Source organism: Scyliorhinus canicula, chromosome 6, assembly GCF_902713615.1.
Source record: "Scyliorhinus canicula chromosome 6, sScyCan1.1, whole genome shotgun sequence".
NCBI lineage: Eukaryota > Metazoa > Chordata > Chondrichthyes > Carcharhiniformes > Scyliorhinidae > Scyliorhinus > Scyliorhinus canicula.
In genome coordinates, this window is record NC_052151.1 from 133,107,224 (window position 1) to 133,125,620 (window position 18,397).

Consider the following 18,397-nt stretch of genomic DNA (forward strand, 5'->3'; position numbering starts at 1 on the left):
GATTCTCCGGCCGCCGACTTGTTCAGCGAACAGCCGGAGAATCACAGTTCCCGACCAAATCGGGGGCAGCACCGCTTTCACTATGCTCTGCCCCCCCCCCCCCAAAAGCGCCGCATCGACGGCTTCAGTCCATTACCCGAGGCCCACACCCTGATGCTCCGCCCCCAACCGGCCGAGTTACCAACGGCGTGGGACACGTGATGTCTCATCCGTCGGAACCTCAGCGTGACAGCTGCGGACTTAGTCCAGCGGCGCCAGTCGGGGGAGGGCTGATCCGCGGGTAGGGAGTCATTAATCGGGGCTTGGGGGACTGTGGGGGGGGGGGCACAAACCAGCCGAGGGGGGGGGGGGGACAATTTCACGGGCCGGGTCCGCGAGCGGCCGCCACCCACGCGCATGAGCGTCCACAGACCTGGCAATTCTCCGGGGCGTATCGGCAGCTAGAACCGGGCGCTCTACCCTGCCGTCCTGCTAGCCCCCAGCAAAACGGGGAATCCGTGGCTCTTTTGTGCCAGTTCTCCTGGCGTAAAATGCCACCGTTCCCATGCCGGCGTGGGGACATAGCCCCAGAATTGGAGAATCCAGCCCCCATGCCTCTAATTTGAAAAGGAACACGATCTGGAATTATATGAAGAACAGAAGTTAGCACTTCAGTATTTATGTATTGAATGACATAAGAACATAAGAACATAAGAACTAGGAGCAGGAGTAGGCCATCTGGCCCCTCGCGCCTGCTCCGCCATTCAATTAGATCATGGCTGATCTTTTGTGGACTCAGCTCCACTTTCCGGCCCGAACACCATAACCCTTAATCCCTTTATTCTTCAAAAAACTATCTATCTTTACCTTAAAAACATGTAATGAAGGAGCCTCAACTGCTTCACTGGGCAAGGAATTCCATAGATTCACAACCCTTTGGGTGAAGAAGTTCCTCCTAAACTCAGTTCTAAATCTACTTCCCCTTATTTTGAGGCTATGCCCCCTAGTTCTGCTGTCACCCGCCAGTGGAAACAACCTGCCCACATCTATCCTATCTATTCCCTTCATAATTTTAAATGTTTCTATAAGATCCCCCCTCATCCTTCTAAATTCCAACGAGTACAGTCCCAGTCTACTCAACCTCTCCTCATAATCCAACCCCTTCAGCTCTGGGATTAACCTAGTGAATCTCCTCTGCACACCCTCCAGCGCCAGTACGTCCTTTCTCAAGTAAGGAGACCAAAACTGAACACAATACTCCAGGTGTGGCCGCACTAACACCTTATACAATTGCAACATAACCTCCCTAGTCTTAAACTCCATCCCTCTAGCAATGAAGGACAAAATTCCATTTGCCTTCTTAATCACCTGTTGCACTTGTAAACCAACCTTCTGTGACTCATGCACTAGCACACCCAAGTCTCTCTGAACAGCGGCATGCTTTAATATTTTATCGTTTAAATAATAATCCCGTTTGCTGTTATTCCTACCAAAATGGATAACCTCACATTTGTCAACATTGTATTCCATCTGCCAGACCCGAGCCCATTCACTTAACCTATCCAAATCCCTCTGCAGACTTCCAGTATCCTCTGCACTTTTCGCTTTACCACTCATCTTAGTGTCATCTGCAAACTTGGACACATTGCCCTTGGTCCCCAACTCCAAATCATCAATGTAAATTGTGAACAATTGTGGGCCCAACACGGATCCCTGAGGGACACCACTAGCTACTGATTGCCAACCAGAGAAACACCCATTTATCACAACTCTTTGCTTTCTATTAATTAACCAATCCTCTATCCATGCTACTACTTTACCCTTAATGCCATGCATCTTTATCTTATGCAACAACCTTTTGTGTGGCACCTTGTCAAAGGCTTTCTGGAAATCCAGATATACCACATCCATCAGCTCCCCGTTATCTACTGCACTGGTAATGTCCTCAAAAAATTCCACTAAATTAGTTAGGCATGACCTGCCTTTTACGAACCCATGCTGCGTCTGCCCAATGGGACAATTTCTATCCAGATGCCTCGCAATTTCTTCCTTGATGATAGATTCCAGCATCTTCCCTATTACCGAAGTTAAACTCACTGGCCTATAATTTCCTGCTTTCTGCCTACCTCCTTTTTTAAACAGTGGCGTCACGTTTGCTAATTTCCAATCCACCGGGACCACCCCAGAGTCTAGTGAATTTCGGTAAATTATCACTAGTGCATCTGCAATTTCCCTAGCCATCTCTTTTAGCACTCTGGGATGCATTCCATCAGGGCCAGGAGACTTGTCTACCTTTAGCCCCATTAGCTTGCCCATCACTCCCTCCTTAGTGATAACAATCCTCTCAAGGTCCTCACCTGTCATAGCCTCATTTCTATCAGTCGCTGGCATGTTATTTGTGTCTTCCACTGTGAAGACCGACCCAAAAAACCTGTTCAGTTCCTCAGCCATTTCCTCATTTCCCATTATTAAAACTCCCTTCTCATCCTCTAAAGGACCAATATTTACCTTAGCCACTCTTTTTTGTCTTATATATTTGTAAAAACTTTTACTGTCTGTTTTTATATTCTGAGCAAGTTTACTCTCATACTCTATCTTACTCTTCTTTATAGCTTTTTAGTAGCTTTCTGTTGCCCCCTAAAGATTTCCCAGTCCTCTAATCTCCCAGCAATCTTTGCCACTTTATATGCTTTTTACTTCAATTTGATACTCTCCCTTATTTCCTTAGATATCCACGGTCGATTTTCCCTCTTTCTTCCATCCTTCCTTTTTGTTGGTATAAACCTTTGCTGAGCACTGTGAAAAATCGCTTGGAAGGTTCTCCACTGTTCCTCAACTGTTCCACCATAAAGTCTTAGCTCCCAGTCTACCTTAGCTAGTTCTTCTCTCATCCCCTTGTAATCTCCTTTGTTTAAACACAAAACACTAGTATTTGATTTTACTTTCTCACCCTCCATCTGTATTTTAAATTCCACCATATTGTGATCGCTCCTTCCGAGAGGATCCCTAACTATGAGATCATGACTTACTTAATTTACATAATTAATCAAACATAATTTACTATTTGGTGTAACAGTCAAAGCGTTTAAATTATGAAGTGCTAATCACAGCATTTGTAATGCCATCTACTTAGTGAACACCATTTTACTGTAGAATCCGAGGCAGTTCGAATTTAGCGGGAGAATCCGGTTACAAAGGTCGTACAGTGCTGGTCCGAGGCAAAAGAAGAGTTCCTACTTGACTGCTTAAGAGTCAGTGGGCTGGTCCATATTTAAGAACTCAGCGACCCATCTGAACGAGTATGCCACCACTGTCACAGACTTTATCAGCAAATGTGTAGAAGACTGCGTGTCAAACACACGTTCCCCAACCGGAAACCATGGCTTAATCGGGAGATTGACACCCCACTGAAGGCCAGGTCTGAGGCGTTCAAGTCAGGTGACCCTGACCTATACAAGAAATCCAGGTGCGACCTCCACAAAGTCATCAGGGATGCCAATAACCAGTATCAGACCAAGCTAGAGTCACGGACTAACATCACAGACACTCGTCGGTTGTGGCAAGGTTGAAACAACATAACGGGCTACAAAGCGAAGCCAAGCAGAATATCTGGCAGCAACGCACCCTTCCTCAATTAACTCAACTCGGTTTGAGCATGAAACCATCAAACCGCTGTCAACAGCCCCAGTATCCCTGGACATACCGTCGCACCTTCCGAAGTCAGATTGGCCTTCTTGAAAGTGAACCATCGGAAGGTGACGGATCCGGACAGAGTCCCTAGTTGTGCACTCAGATCATGCGCGGACCAGCTGGCAGATGCGCTCGTGGACATCTTCAACCTCTCCCCACTCCATTCCGAGGTCCCCACCTGCTTCAAGAAGACCACCACCGTACTGGTGCCAAAGAAGAACCAGGCAACGTGTCTCAATGATTATGGCCCGGTGGCCTTGACATCGATTGTAATGAAGTGCTTCGGGAGGTTGGCCATGAGGCACATCAACTTCATAGTCCCGTCGCATACCGCAGCAACCGGTCTGACAAGACACCAGCTTCCTGGCCCTACACTCATCCCTGGAGCATCTCGACAACAAGACTCCTACATCAGACTCCCATTTATTGACTCTGCCTTCAACACCATAATCCCAGCCAAGCTCATATCAAAGCTCCAAAACCTAGGACTTGGCTCTTCACTCTGCAACTGGATCCTCGACTTTTTGACCCATAGACCACAATCAGTAAGGATAAACAATAACACCTCCTCCACGATAGTCAATACCGGGGCCCCGCAAGGCTGGCTACTTAGCCCCCTACTATATCCCAATACAACATGACTGCATGCCAAAACTTGACCTGAATTCCATCTACAAGTTTGCTGACGACACAAACGTAGTGGGTCGGATCTCAAACAACGATGAGTCAGAATACAGGAGTGAGATAGAGAACTTAGTGGAGAGGTGTTAACGCCAACAATTGCTCTCACAATGTCAGCAAACTGGAGGGCTGGTCATTGACTTCAGGAAGTGAAGTACCGTACTCACCCCTGTCTGCATCAATGGAGCCAAGCTAGAGATGGTTGACAGCTTCAGATTCCTAGGTGTGCACCAACAAGCAAACCTGGTTGATCCATATCGACGCTACGACCACGAAAGCACAATAGCACCTATACTTTCTCAGGAAACTAAGGAAATTCGGCATGTCCACATTGATTCTTACTAACTTATACAGATGCACCATAGATTGCATCACAGCCTTGTATGGCAACTGCGTGGCCGAAGACCATAAAAAACTACATAGTCGTGAACACCATCAGGCGAACCTGCCTCCCATCCATTGACTCTGTCTACACTTCCCGCTGCCTTGGGAAAGGAGGCAGCATAATCAAAATCCCCTCCCACTCGCATTATTCACTCTTCCAACTTTTTCCATCGGGCAGGAGATGCAAAAGTCTAAGAACACACACTAACAGATTCAAAAACAGCTTCTTCCCTGCTGTTAAACAACTGGACTGATCTGACCTCTTCACACATCTGCACTTCTGGAAATACTGAGATTAGGTAGCATCTGTAGAGAGGGAAACAGTTAACCTTTCAGATGAATAACCTATCAGAACTGGTCATCAGAAAAATGGATACTGCAGAAATATGCAATGTGACATGAGTACTATACTCCTGTATGCTTCCCCCGATGCCTGTGTGTATATATTTACATTGTGTATTTTATGTTTGCCCTATGTATTTTTTTTTCATGTATAGAACATAACAGCGCAGTACAGGCCCTTCGGCCCTCGATGTTGCGCCGACCTGTGAAACTCCTCTAAAGCCCATCTACACTATTCCCTTATCGTCCATATGCCTATCCAATGACCATTTGAATGCGTTTAGTGTTGGCAAGTCCACTACTGTTGCAGGCAGTGCATTCCACGCCCTTACTAAAGAACCTACCTCTGACATCTGTCCTATATCTATCTCCCCTCAATTTAAAGCTATGTCCCCTCGTGCTGGACATCGCCATCCGAGGAAAAAAGCTCTCAATGTCCACCCTATCTAATCCTCTGATCATCTAGTATGCCTCAATTAAGTCACCTCTTAACCTTTTTCTCTCTAACGAAAACAGCCTCAAGTCCCTCAGCCTTTCCTCGTAAGATCTTCCCTCCATACCAGCAACATCCTTGTAAATCTCCTCTGTACCCTTTCCAATGCTTCCATGGCTGATTTGTATTCTAACTCCTTCTACCCACGTTGGCTCCATATTAAAAGGGCTCATGTGTAGATGGACAACTTCGGCAGGATGATTGGATGTTGCAATCGGGCAGAATCCAAGCAATCGGAACATGGTGCAGTACCGTGGGGTTGGAACGTGGAACTGCAGCTACCAGCCTCAAGACTGCACCTTTATACCACTTCACTCCAAAATCAGATCCAGTCCCTCTCCAGGCGTACGCCCCAACTTTTAGCAACATTTGTATAACACCTTTCAGGCTCTCTGGATGTCCCAGGGTCCTTTGCAGCCAGTGAAGTATTTTTAGAGTGGTCAGTGTTGTGACATAGAACATGTGGCAATCAATTGTGCACAGCAAGATCCCACAAGAAGCAATGTTTGGAATGATCTGTCTGAACTATGCCAAGAACAACACTTTTCATTGTACCTCGGTGCACATGACAATAAACAAATCCAACATCCAGTTCTATAATACTGTTGCTAATGAAACCGTTGTTTATGTTGCAGACTGGTTGTCACATTAGATGTTTTACCCTCAACATTAATACTTTACATCAAGAGGGTATCTCCAAAATAATCCAGAGGTACTAACTTCACAGTATCCATTTTTCTGATGACCAGTTCTGATAGGTTATTCAGCTGAAAGGTTAACTGTTTCCATCTCCACAGATGCTACCTAATCTCAGTATTTCCAGATTTTCTGTTTTTTGTATTTCAGATTTCCAGCTTTTGCTATATTTTTATTTTATATCACTGGATCCATCCCATCTGTACTGTGGGACAAATTCCATAGTAATCAGGCAAATAACTGCACCAAAAGCTACCTTCACGACTTGGTTTCTAGTCATCAGATCATACTCAACGGTACAAATGGTGACGTATCCTGTTAGAACTGTGTTACCTAATAAAAGTTCGGGAATTCTCAAGCATCTACTGAGAAAGACTGAAATCATTCCAATTTCGTCCGAGTTGGCATGATCGCATCCACTAGCCATCTCTAATTCTTTGGAGATAGAAGTGGGCATTTTGCTCGAATCGCCTAGAGTTCCTGCACAGGAAATGCTTCCACAATGGTGCTAAATAGGAAATTCTGGGAAATTGACCCAGATGATTGTTCCATTGTTGCATGACTTATGTTTCACTTTAATATTCAGGATTGACTTAATTATATTAATCATTCAGTGCATACATCAACAACACAGAACATTTCAATATTCCCAATCACTTGTGAAAAACTCAAAACAATACTCTGCAAAGTTCACACTTCACCTTAAAATTGATATCAGCTAGCAAATTAGTTTTAAACACTCAAAATTTAGCCACTGTTCCAAATTTTAATGCAGCAAATGTCCGAGAGGATTGATAGATTTGTCATCAGACAAACATTGAAACCAAAGCAAAGAAAGACATATTAAGACAGGTGACTAAAAACTTGGCCAAAGAGTCAGGTTTTAAACAGATTGGTTGGGGGGGGGGGGGTCCACGCCCCCAGCCTATCCCGGCAACGCAGTAAACCCACCAAATGTTTTTGATAATAAGGGGAAATTTAGCATGGCTAATCCACCTAAATCTGCACATCTGTGAACTGTGGAAGGAAACCGGAGCACCCGGAGGAAACCCATGGGGAGAAAGACATGGGGAGAAAGTGCGAGCTCCACACAGTCACCCGGGTCCCTGGCACTGTAAAGCAGCAGTGCTAACCACTGTGCTACCCCTTGGTTGCAATGCGTAACCAAGTGAAATAGTCAGTTCATATCCGTTCTTGCTATCTTTAATATGTGCTTTACTGTTATGCAAGAGTTCATATTTTATTCTTTTCGTTGCAAACAAACTTTATATTTAATTCTGGAAGCATCTTTAAGTTGCCTCGGATCCTTTACATTGTTAAATGTCAAGGCTAACATTTAACTCTCAGCCAATATCAGAGGAAGAGATTATCTGGGTAACTTATCTCATTTCTACACGGCAGATCTAGCAGTGGCATTTGGCCTATGACAATGACTGGACTTGAAAATATTTCAATGCCTCTAAAGAACTTCAGGATGCTGTGAGGGCATGAATAATGGTTACATAAATTCAAAGTGCATCTTTTTAAACTCAACATCCTTATCCTTATGATAGAATTACTGACCTGTGGAAAACTGGATCCACAATTCTGCTGCTGTGCAAATGAATTGAGACTTAGATGCAAGCATATCAGAGCCACCTTAGGAAACCAGCTTCCCAGAATCCAACCCAAACTAGGATCTGTAAAATCAGCTACAAAGTTCATATAGTTGAGAATTCAATGAGGTTAAACCAAGAACTATGTCCCTTTATCATGTCTGCTATTTATATGCAATCAGGACTTCCAGTGATGACGTTGGGCTGAGCAGTCGCACGTCAGGTGGCTTTCCTCCCGCGGATCCGTAAAACAATCACTACTTATCAAAACTCGCCAGAAATCCCATCGATTTGTTCCCCAAATGGTAAGGTGACAGGGAATGAGAGAAGGAGAAAGTAAAGTGACTGGAAAAAGCCAGTCATGGGGCTGCACGGAGACCAGAAGTGGAAGGGGTCTGGAGTAGAGGTATTCGGACAAACGGACCAGCGAACGAGGCTGTGGAGTGCAAGTCTTGCCGGAGTGAAAAGGGCAGAACAGCCAAGTACAAAAACCTCCCTCACCGGGAGGGAACTGGATAGCATTCCTCTCAGAGGCACTGAAAGAACACAGGCAAGGAATTAAAACGGACATACAAGCCACGGTGAAATATGCGGTGGCCGAAACCCTGGTGCAAATCCAGATCGCTCTGAGCAGAGCTGAAAAGAAACTGGAGGCCCAAGAAGAAATCATCAACGACCTTGAAAGAACCGCAACCAACCTGAATGATCGGATCATGGCACTGGAAAAGGAGATGGCAAGACTGGTTGAGACGCAGGGTAACCCGAGGGGAAAGGTCGAGGATTAGGAAAATTGGTCATGAAGGCAGGACCTGCGGAATATGGGCCTACCAGAAGGAAGCAATGGCAGAGACCCAACAAACTAAGTAGCCCAAATGCTGGGCAACCTGGTGGGAAGGGAGACCTTCCCTAACCCAACAGAAACAGACAAGGCCCACCGGTCATTGCGACCGAAACCCAAGGCCGGGGAACAACCAAGGGCCATCATAGCCAAAATACATAGTACCAGAACCAGGAAAGAATCCTGCACTGGGCCAGGCTGCAGCTGGGAAGGACACAGTTTCCGAATTTATCAGGACATTGGAGCCGAACCGGCCAAGCGCAGGGCTGAATTCAACAGGGCGAAGGCCGCGCTGTACAAGAGCGGTGCACATTTTGGAATGTTGTACCCTGCCAAGCTCTGGGTCACATAACAGGGCAACAAATACTTTTTTTTACGGCCCTGGCTGAAGCAGACAGGTCTGTCGCAGAGTGCAGGCTGGAGCAGCGACAACAGGAGAGGTGGTTGAGGTCCCAAGCAAAGAATGACAACACAGCGGTAACCCAAAAGGGGGGAGGGCGGGTAGAGAAGAGCACCTACCCCCAACGCATCCCAATAGACGAGCGAGCCACAACCCAAGAGACCGCCGCAGGAGGAATAAGGTGGTCCCATGCATGCAGACAAGGGCAACAGCAGAGGGAAAGTGGAGTAACAAGCGGGACAAGTACAGGGTAAGATGGGGAAAGAACAGACAGAAACCACAGAGAGTGGGCGGGAGGAAAATGAGACAATAACTCCTGGAGGAGGATCACCACACTAGCGGGAAAGCTAGCGCCGGGAGCATGCAGCAGATTGAGGCCGCACACACCCCCAATGGTGGGGACAGCGCCTGGCAAGGGGGGGGGGGGGGGAAACGAGCAGCGGTGACAGGAATCGAAGGGGGAAAAGAGCCAGGAGCGGAGCAGAACTGATAGGATGGCTACATAGGGCTGCAACCAGGGGCCGGGAACAAAGAAGCACTGGAGACCACTGCTTAGTGCAGTCTCTGGGCGAAGGGAGATCCTGCAGTACAGGGGTCTCCCCACGTGGCAGGCATACAGACGGTGGCCAAGTTGGGTGCCCCCTGGACAGGGAAACTCCGGAGCACAGGGACCTGACCACGTGGGGAAAGCAGTGACAGTGGTCATCTTGGAGGGCTCTTGACAAAGGGAAACCTGGAGTGCAGGGGCGCATTCACCAGGTAAATTTGGTTAATCCCACAGGAGCGAATGGACAAAACCCCCCATCAGGATAGTCACCTGGAATGTCAGGGGAATTAACGGCCCAGTGAAAAGATCCAGAGTCTTCACCCACCCAAGAAACATGAGAGCCAACATAGTCTTCCTCCAAGAGACACACCTGAGAGAGCAGGACCGACTGCGGGCAAGGAAGGGCTGGGTGGGACAGGCCTACTATTCTTGCCACGGGACGAGGGCCAGGGAGTAGCGATTCTGATAAATAAGAGGACAATGTTCAATCAAGGCGATAAAGTCGATAACAGGCCCAGGGGGACGGAGGGCATGGTGAGCGGTACCCTACATGGGGCACTAGTAGTACTCGTTACTGTGTACGCTCCCAACTGGGACGACACAAAATTAATTTAAAAGACCATGGTGGAAAACCCCGACATAGCGACGTGTACAGGACCCACAGACCTCAGTATGCAATGTATACTCGAGAATTGACTTCTTTGTGGTCAGAAAAATCGGTGCTTCAGGGCTGGTCAATGTAAAATACTCCGCAATCATAATCTCCGACCATGCTCCACATTATATAGATGCGAGGTTGGAGACTGCTCTACTGGCTGACAAGACTTTCAGCGAGAGGATACCACAGGCCACAGCTGAGTAAACGAAAAACAACCAAAACGGGGAGGTCTCACCTGCCACGTTCTGGGAAGCGCTAAAGGCTGTGATTAGAGGGGAAATTATCGCTTTTAAAGCACAAACAGAGAGGAGAGAGTGGCTAGGCAGCAGCTGTTCGACTCCATACTGGAGGTAGACCGTAAGTACTCCGAGGCCCCGACCATAGAGCTACTGGCGGAGAGGAAAAAGCGACAAATGGACTTTGACCTGCTCTCCACGAGGAAAGCAGTGCACCAACTCCGCCAGGCATGGGGGACCATGTACGAACACGGAGACAAAGCCAGCGCCTGTTGGCGCACCAGCTGAGAAACCCGGCAGCCACTAGAGAGATCGCGCAAATTAGGGATAACAGAGGCACGCTAGAAACAGGCCCAGTCAAGGTTAACAAAACCTTTGAGGCCTTTTACCAAAGACTGTACACCTCAGTGCCCCCAGCAGGGGACTCGGCCTAGTTTTCGGCAGTTTTCCTAGCCAAAAGGCTGGAAAATTGCATACCAGACGTGATCAGAGGATCAAACGGGCTTTGTCAAAGGTCGACAGCAACAGGCACCTGCTGAACATGATCATGACCCCATCCGGGGACAAAACATCTGAGGTGATCATCTCCTTGGACACAGAAAATGCCTTCGACAGACTCGAGTAGAAGTACCTCATAGAGCTCCTATGGCGAGCGTACTGACAAACACCACCAGCTCCCAGTACTTCCAGCTACACAGGGGCACCAGGCAGGGATGCCCGTTGTCCCCGCTGCTGTGCACCCTAGCGATCGAACCATTAGCGATCACACCCAGAACAGCAAAGAACTGGAGGGGAGCCAAAGAGGAGGCAGAGAGCATAGGGTCTTGCTCCATGCGGATGACCTGCTGCTCTACATCTCGGACCCACAAAGCAGCATGGAAGGAACCATCGTGCTACTGAAAGAGTTTGGTGCCTTCTTGGGCTACAAACTCAACATGGACAAAAGCGAGATTTTCCCGGTAAACCCGCAAGGGGGAGGGACAGCGCTGGCGGGACTGCCGTTTAAACAAGCTCGATACAAATTCCACTACACTGGGATTCAAATCGCTCATGACTGCAGGTGGGTCAACAAATGGAACCTGACCAGTCTGACAGAGGAAATCAAAAAGGACCTGCAAAGACGGAACAGACTCCCCACTCTCCCTGGCAGAGAGAGTAGACGATCAAAATGAATGTACTGCCCAGGTACCACTTCGTACTAAAATCCATCCCGATCTATATCCCCAAGGCCTTTTTCAACGCACTGGACAAAATAATCATGGCGTTTCTATGGGGGGAAAGAATGCTAGAATCACAAAGAAGGTCCTACAGAAAACAAAATCCAGGGGAGTGCCAGCCCTCCCAAACCTACAATTCTACCACTGGAGAGCAACAGCGGAAAGTGAGGAGGTGGATAAAGGAGCCAGAAGTCGAGTGGGTGCGCACAGAGGAGGCCTCCTGCATGGGGACCTCGCTCCAGACTCTTACCATGACGGCATTACCATTCCCACCCAAGAAACACTCTGGCAGCCCAGTGGTGGTAGCCACCATCCAGACGTGGAACCAGCTACAGCAGCAATTCTGACTGACCGAAATGTCCGACAAAGCCCCCCTCTGCAATAGCCACAGGTTCACGCCAGCACTCACTGACGCCACCTTCAAAAGGTGGAGACAGGACAAGGAGGCATTGACAGTCAGGGACCTATGCACCGACGGCAGGGTCACAACACTGGATGAACTGACGAAGAGATTTCAGCTAGCAAAGGACAACAAACCCGGGTACCTGCTGCTTAAAGATTTCCTATGGAAGGAGACAGGGACATACCCGTGACCACCACGACAGACACTATTAGAAGAGCTACTGGACGCAGACATCCTCGGCAGAGGGAACTATCGAGACATATACGAAAGACTGCCAGGGGTTTGAAATAGGGTGGGGATTCTGGAGCGAAGCACTGCAGAGGGTCAACGCCACCTCCATATGCGCAAGGCTCAAACAACCTAACGCAGCTAAAAGTGGTACATAGAGCCCACTTGACCGAATAAGCAGTTTCTTCCCGGAGGTGGACGACAGATATGAATGGTGCCAAGGAGGCCCGGCCAACCACACCCACGTGTTCTGGTCTTGCCCCAGACTAGCTGGGTACTGGACAGTCTTCTTCGAGGCAATGTCCAAAGTGGTGGGGATGAGGGTGGAGCCATGCCCAAAAATGGCGGTATTTAGGGTATCAGACCAGCTAGATCTCTTCATGGGGAGGAGGGCAGACGCCCTTGCCTTTGCCTCCCTGATCACCCACCAGAGAATCCTGCTCGGCTGGCGGTCAGCAGCACAACCAAAAGCTGCAGACTGGTTGTCCGACCTGGAGAAATCCAAATTTGACATCCGTGGGTCGAAGATAGCTTCCATAAAACATGGGAGCCAGTCACCCGACTGTTCCGGGACCTGTTTGTGGCCAACATATAAATAAATAAGTAGCCAGGGAGAAATAGGCAGGACAAGATAGAAAGAGGAAAGTGTGAAGGAGGGCCTGGGGGGGGGAGAAAGCAAGATGAAGTAGCCAAACCCAGCAGAACAGAAAGGGGGCAGCAGTGAAGGGGGGGGGAAGGGAGAACAAAAAAGGGAGTAGAGATAAGAGAACAAAAAAATAGGGATGGGGAGAGCACAAGTGAAGACAACGGCAGCAACAACCACAGCAGGGCGAGAGAAAAGTAAGGAAAAATGGGAAGGAGAAACGAGGCAACTGCACGGAAGAACGTAAATAGCATTTGGGGGCACCACACAGGTGACCCCTCCACCCTAGTGTGATGTTCTGTAAAGAGAAAATAGAAGAGGGGAGGAAACACCCCCTGTCCTGTGATATTTCCTAGATCCTTTGTGTTTTGCCTTGCTAGGTATATACCTGTATTTATATAATGTATAAAATTTATGTGAAATCTTTGCTCATCAGAAGATCTGACAAAAATGAAGCCACCAGCTGTCAGTCGTAGTACATTCTATATTTACTATCGAAGAACCAGGCTGGGAGTCGGAACCACTACCACAATACAGAAGCAGCTCTATTCAGCAGTTTGAAAGTCAACTTTGTCACAACATCTCAAACCTTTTAAAAAAAAATTTAGAATATCCAATTCATTTTTTCCAATTAAGGGGCAATTTAACGTGGCCAATCCACCTAACCTGCACATCTTTAGGTTGTGGGGGTGAAACCCACGCAGACACGGGGAGAATGTGCAAACTCCTCAAAGACAGTGACCCCGGGCCGGGATTCGAACCCGGGTCCTCAGCGCCGTAGGCAGCAATGCTAACCACTGTTCCACCGTGCCGCCCTGCAACATCTCAAACCTAAACTTTAAACTCAACATTGTCGTAACAGCAGGATTTAATGTACAGTAGCACTGATAATATCCAGATTCATATTCACTAAGGCGATATGAGAGGGGTTCGGAATAGAAAGCAGATTTTTCCCTGTTTACATTGCTAATTCAGCTCGCTTATCCCAGCAATAGATTTGTGGATCAGGAACAGTAGGTATACAAGTTGGTTGTCACAAAATAAGATGATGTAATATAAATACCAGCATCGAGTTCACATATGGTATTTAGGATTCTCAGAAATGAAATCAGCATGCAAGATGCAAAACAAAAAGCAATGTGCACAAAGGTACTCAAGCAGTGAATATGGTTACCCATTTTAGAAGGCTGCAGGAGGGAGTATGAGGGCTTCACAGACAACACACGGCCCACCAGCTGTCAGACATCTCTCCTGTCCACTCATCTGCATGTGCAAGACCCAACATACAGGAAGTATTTTCTTTACAAAACACAAAAAACACTTAAATATTTGAATTGCTTTCTCCTCCTTCCCAGAGGCCCTTTTCAAAAGAGGAATAATAATCATAAAAACACTGCACAAATACAGAGTAAGTACCGTCATTTTGACACTTTGAAAATTTAATATAAAATAATCAACTCTGCCCATAATCAATTATTTCCTCAAGTGAAAACTGATCGCTTCACAAAAAATACACATTGCATTACTGCAAAAGCAAGCACATTTGTACTTGTTTTATTTGGCTTTAGTTTCTAAATCTGATCTAGCAATATCTGTTCTAAAAAATAGCTTAAGTTGAATTCCAAATATTTAAAAGGCCAGAACCGTGCAAAGCTTCCTTCAACAGCACCTTACAAAGCGACAACCTCTACCACCTTGATGGACAAAAGCAGCCGGTCCAGGCAACAGCAAACACCATCACCTGCAAATTCCTTTCCAAGCCACCACCATCCTGGCTTGGACCTTTATCACTGTTCCTTCATTGTCACTGGGTTAAAATTCTAAAACTATCTTTTGTGTACCTGCACCAAATGGACTGCAGCAGTTCAAAAGGGTAGTGCATCACCACTTTTTCAAGGTCACTTAAGGATCGGCAACAAATGCTGGCGGTGCCAGCGTTCACATCCCATGAAAGGTGTAAAAAGACACACCATAAAAGAATCTACAGAGGTCATACATTTTGCTAACTGATACTGGAAGATGTTGCAAAATCACTTACATACAAAACTTAATCATTACCTGGCTGAAAGTATATTACTATTCAGGTGAAAAAATTGAGCCCTTGTTGAAAAAAAGACATTTCGTGGATTTAAATAAACCATTTTGCTTAGAAACATACCGGGATAAATAGTACTAGAGAAACGACAGCAAAAGGCTTTTAAAAGTTTTGTAATGTAACATTTAAAGATTACTAATGTATACATCCAAATATTGTGAACGTACATGCATTTAGCCTACTCACAACACCTAAAACAAACTGCATTTCTTTAACCATCTTTATAGAACAGAGAACAATAACTTATAATACTGCCAAACTTAGATAAAAACAGTAAGCCATCGCAAAAATTCATTCACATATCATACCCAAATTGTAAAATGTCAGTAACATGCAAACAGAAGAAAAATAGTGCCATCTGCTACATTTTAAATTTGAGACAGTGATGGGTCAGTTTTGCAACGGATGGACTTGAACTCCATCCAGCTGGAAATTGTGAAGGATATGAACCTGGGAGAACCCACCTGATGTTCCACATGGACTCCATCCCCCGTGGGCCAGCGGTGTTTGCTCGCGTAGCTGCCCAGTTGTTCCCCTGGCTGTCTCTGGAAGAAATAACCCACGGTAGCGTCGTCTTGAGAACGGCCACTGAGAGTGGTCTGGACTCCAGGGTTGTTGGAAGCTATGGTCGGGGCTGCACCGGAGGCCGCCGCGGCGCTCAGCACCATCCCACCTCCACCGTCTGGAGGAATCCCGCCACCTCCTCCGTGCATCATCCGAGCCGCGTCTTGCTGCCAGGACACTTCATTCATCCCCAGGAGGACACATGGAATATTCATTCCAATGCAACCTGTGGAGGGACAAATCAGGGTCTGAGCCAAGAGGCTGTGCCCATCAACACCCACCACCCCGGGAGTCAAACAACAAATTCACCACCACCCTGGGTCTAACAGCAACTGCCCCCACCCCAGAATAACATGGCAGATCCCCCCCACCAAACCGGGATTAATATACCACCCCCGAAGAATTAACCCAACCTCCTAACCACATGATTAACATTGTCCCATCATTCTATCCTCCTCCGCCTCCCCGGGGTCTAACACAGCTCCCCCCCAAATGCACCCGGGGTCGAACACAGACCCCCCTCCCCTCCCCCGGGGTCTAACACAGATCCCCACTCCCCTCCCCCCGAGGTCTAACACACATCCCCGACCCCGAGGTCTAACACAGACCCCCAACCCCGGGGTCTAACACACATCCCCGACCCCGGGGTCTAACACAGATCCCCGACCCCGGGGTCTAACACAGACCCCCGACCCCGGGGTCTAACACAGACCCCCGACCCCGGGGTCTAACACAGATCCCCACTCCCCTCCCCCTGGGGTCTAACACAGACCCCCGACCCCGGGGTCTAACACAGACCCCCCCTCCCCTGGGGTCTAACACAGACCCCCCTCCCCTCCCCTGGGGTCTAACACAGACCCCCACCCCCGGTGTCTAACACAGACCCCCCCTCCCCTCCCCCGGGGTCTAACACAGACTCCCCTCCCCTCCCCCGGGGTCTAACACAGACCCCCGACCCCGGGGTCTAACACAGACCCCCCTCCCCTGGGGTCTAACACAGACCTCCCTCCCCTCCCCTGGGGTCTAACACAGACCCCCACCCCCGGTGTCTAACACAGACCCCCCCTCCCCTCCCCCGGGGTCTAACACAGACTCCCCTCCCCTCCCCTCCCCCGGGGTCTAACACAGACCCCCCTCGCCTCCCCCGGGGTCTAACACAGCTCACCCCCAAACGCCCCCGGGGTCAAACACAGACACCCTCTCCCCTACCCCGGGGACTAATACAGCTCACCCCCAAACGCCCCCAGGGTCTAACACAGCTCACCCCCAAACGCCCCCGGGGTCTAACACAGACCCCCCTCCACTCCCCCGGGGTCTAACACAGACCCCCCTCCCCTCGTGGTCTAACACAGATACCCCTCCCCGGGGTCTAACACAGACCTTCCTCCCCTCACGCGGGGTCTAACACAGACCCCCTCCCCTCCCCCCGTGGTCTAACACAGACAGCCCTCCCCGGGGCCTAACACAGACCCTCCTCCCCTCACCCGGGGTCTAACACAGCTCACCCCAAACGCCCCGGGGTCTAACACAGACCCCCCTCCCCCGGGGTCTAACACAGACCCCCCTCCACTCGGCCGAACCAGACCACCCCCCCTCCCCCCGTGGTCTAACACAGCTCACCCCCAAACGACTCCGGGATCTAACAGACCCCCCCCCCCTCCCCCGGGGTCTAACACAGACCACCCTTCCCTCCCCCGGTGTCTAACACAGACCCCCTCCACCCGTCCGAACCAGACCACGCCCCCCCCCCCCCCCCCCAGTGGACTAACCACCCACCCCCCCATGGGTCTAACACCCACCACCAAACGCCCCCGGGGTCCAACACAGACCCCCCCCCCCCCTACCCTGCCCCCGGCCGAACCAGACCACCCCCCCCCCCCCCCAGTGGCTCTAACAATCCCCCCCCTCGCCCCCGGGGTCTAACACCCACCTCCCTGGGGTCTAACACCCAACCCCCCCTCGCCGCCCCCCGTGGGTCTAACACCCACCCCCTCTCACCCCCAGGGTCTAACACCCACCCCGCCTCGCCCCCGGGGTCTAACACGCCCCAACCCCCCCTCGCCCCCCCCTGGCCCCCGGGGTCTAACACCCACACCCCCTCGGGGTCTAACACCCTCCAACCCCCCATCGCCCCCGGGGTCTAACACCCCGCAACCCCCTCTCGCCCCCGGGGTCTAACACCCACCCAGCCCCACCCCCTCGCCCCCGGGGTCTAACACCCACCCCCCCTCACCCCCGAGGTCTAACACCCACCCTCCCACCCCCGGGGTCTAACACCCAGCCCCCCCTCGCCCCCGGGGTCTAACACTCACACGCCCCCCCCCCCGGGGTCTAACACCCACCCCCCCTCGCCCCCGGGGTCTAACACCCACCCCACCCCCTCGCCCCCGGGGTCTAACACCCACCCCACTCCCTCGCCCCCGGGTCTAACACCCCCCAACCCCCCCTCGCCCCCGGGGTCTAACACCCCCAACCCCCCCTCGCCCCCGGGGTCTAACACCCCCCAACCCCCCCTCGCCCCCGGGGTCTAACTCCCCCCAACCCCCCCTCGCCCCCGGGGTCCAACTCCCCCCAACCTCCCTCTCGCCCCCGGCGTCTAACACACCCCCCCTCGCACCCGGGGTCTAACAATGCCCCCCCCCCTTGCCCCCGGGGTCTAACACCCACACTCCCTCGTACCCTGGGTCCAACAAACCCCAACCCCCCCT

The 18,397-nt window shown here is 49.8% G+C and overlaps 1 protein-coding gene across 11 annotated transcripts in view; it reads right to left on the reverse strand.

Annotated features, from left to right (window-relative positions):
• The window catches only part of LOC119967508 (pumilio homolog 2-like), a 123,947-nt gene extending 108,016 nt beyond the window's left edge, over positions 1-15,931 (reverse strand). For 5 of the 11 annotated variants that reach the window (XM_038800165.1, XM_038800172.1, XM_038800166.1 and 2 more), the window contains exon 1: positions 15,590-15,931. In XM_038800165.1, coding sequence (XP_038656093.1) covers positions 15,590-15,904 — 315 coding nt within the window. In that variant the 5' untranslated portion in view covers positions 15,905-15,931. The remainder of the gene's footprint in view (positions 1-15,589) is intronic. The other 6 variants (XM_038800170.1, XM_038800168.1, XM_038800169.1 and 3 more) reach the window with 2 other exon arrangements.
• Between the last annotated feature and the right edge of the window lie 2,466 nt (positions 15,932-18,397).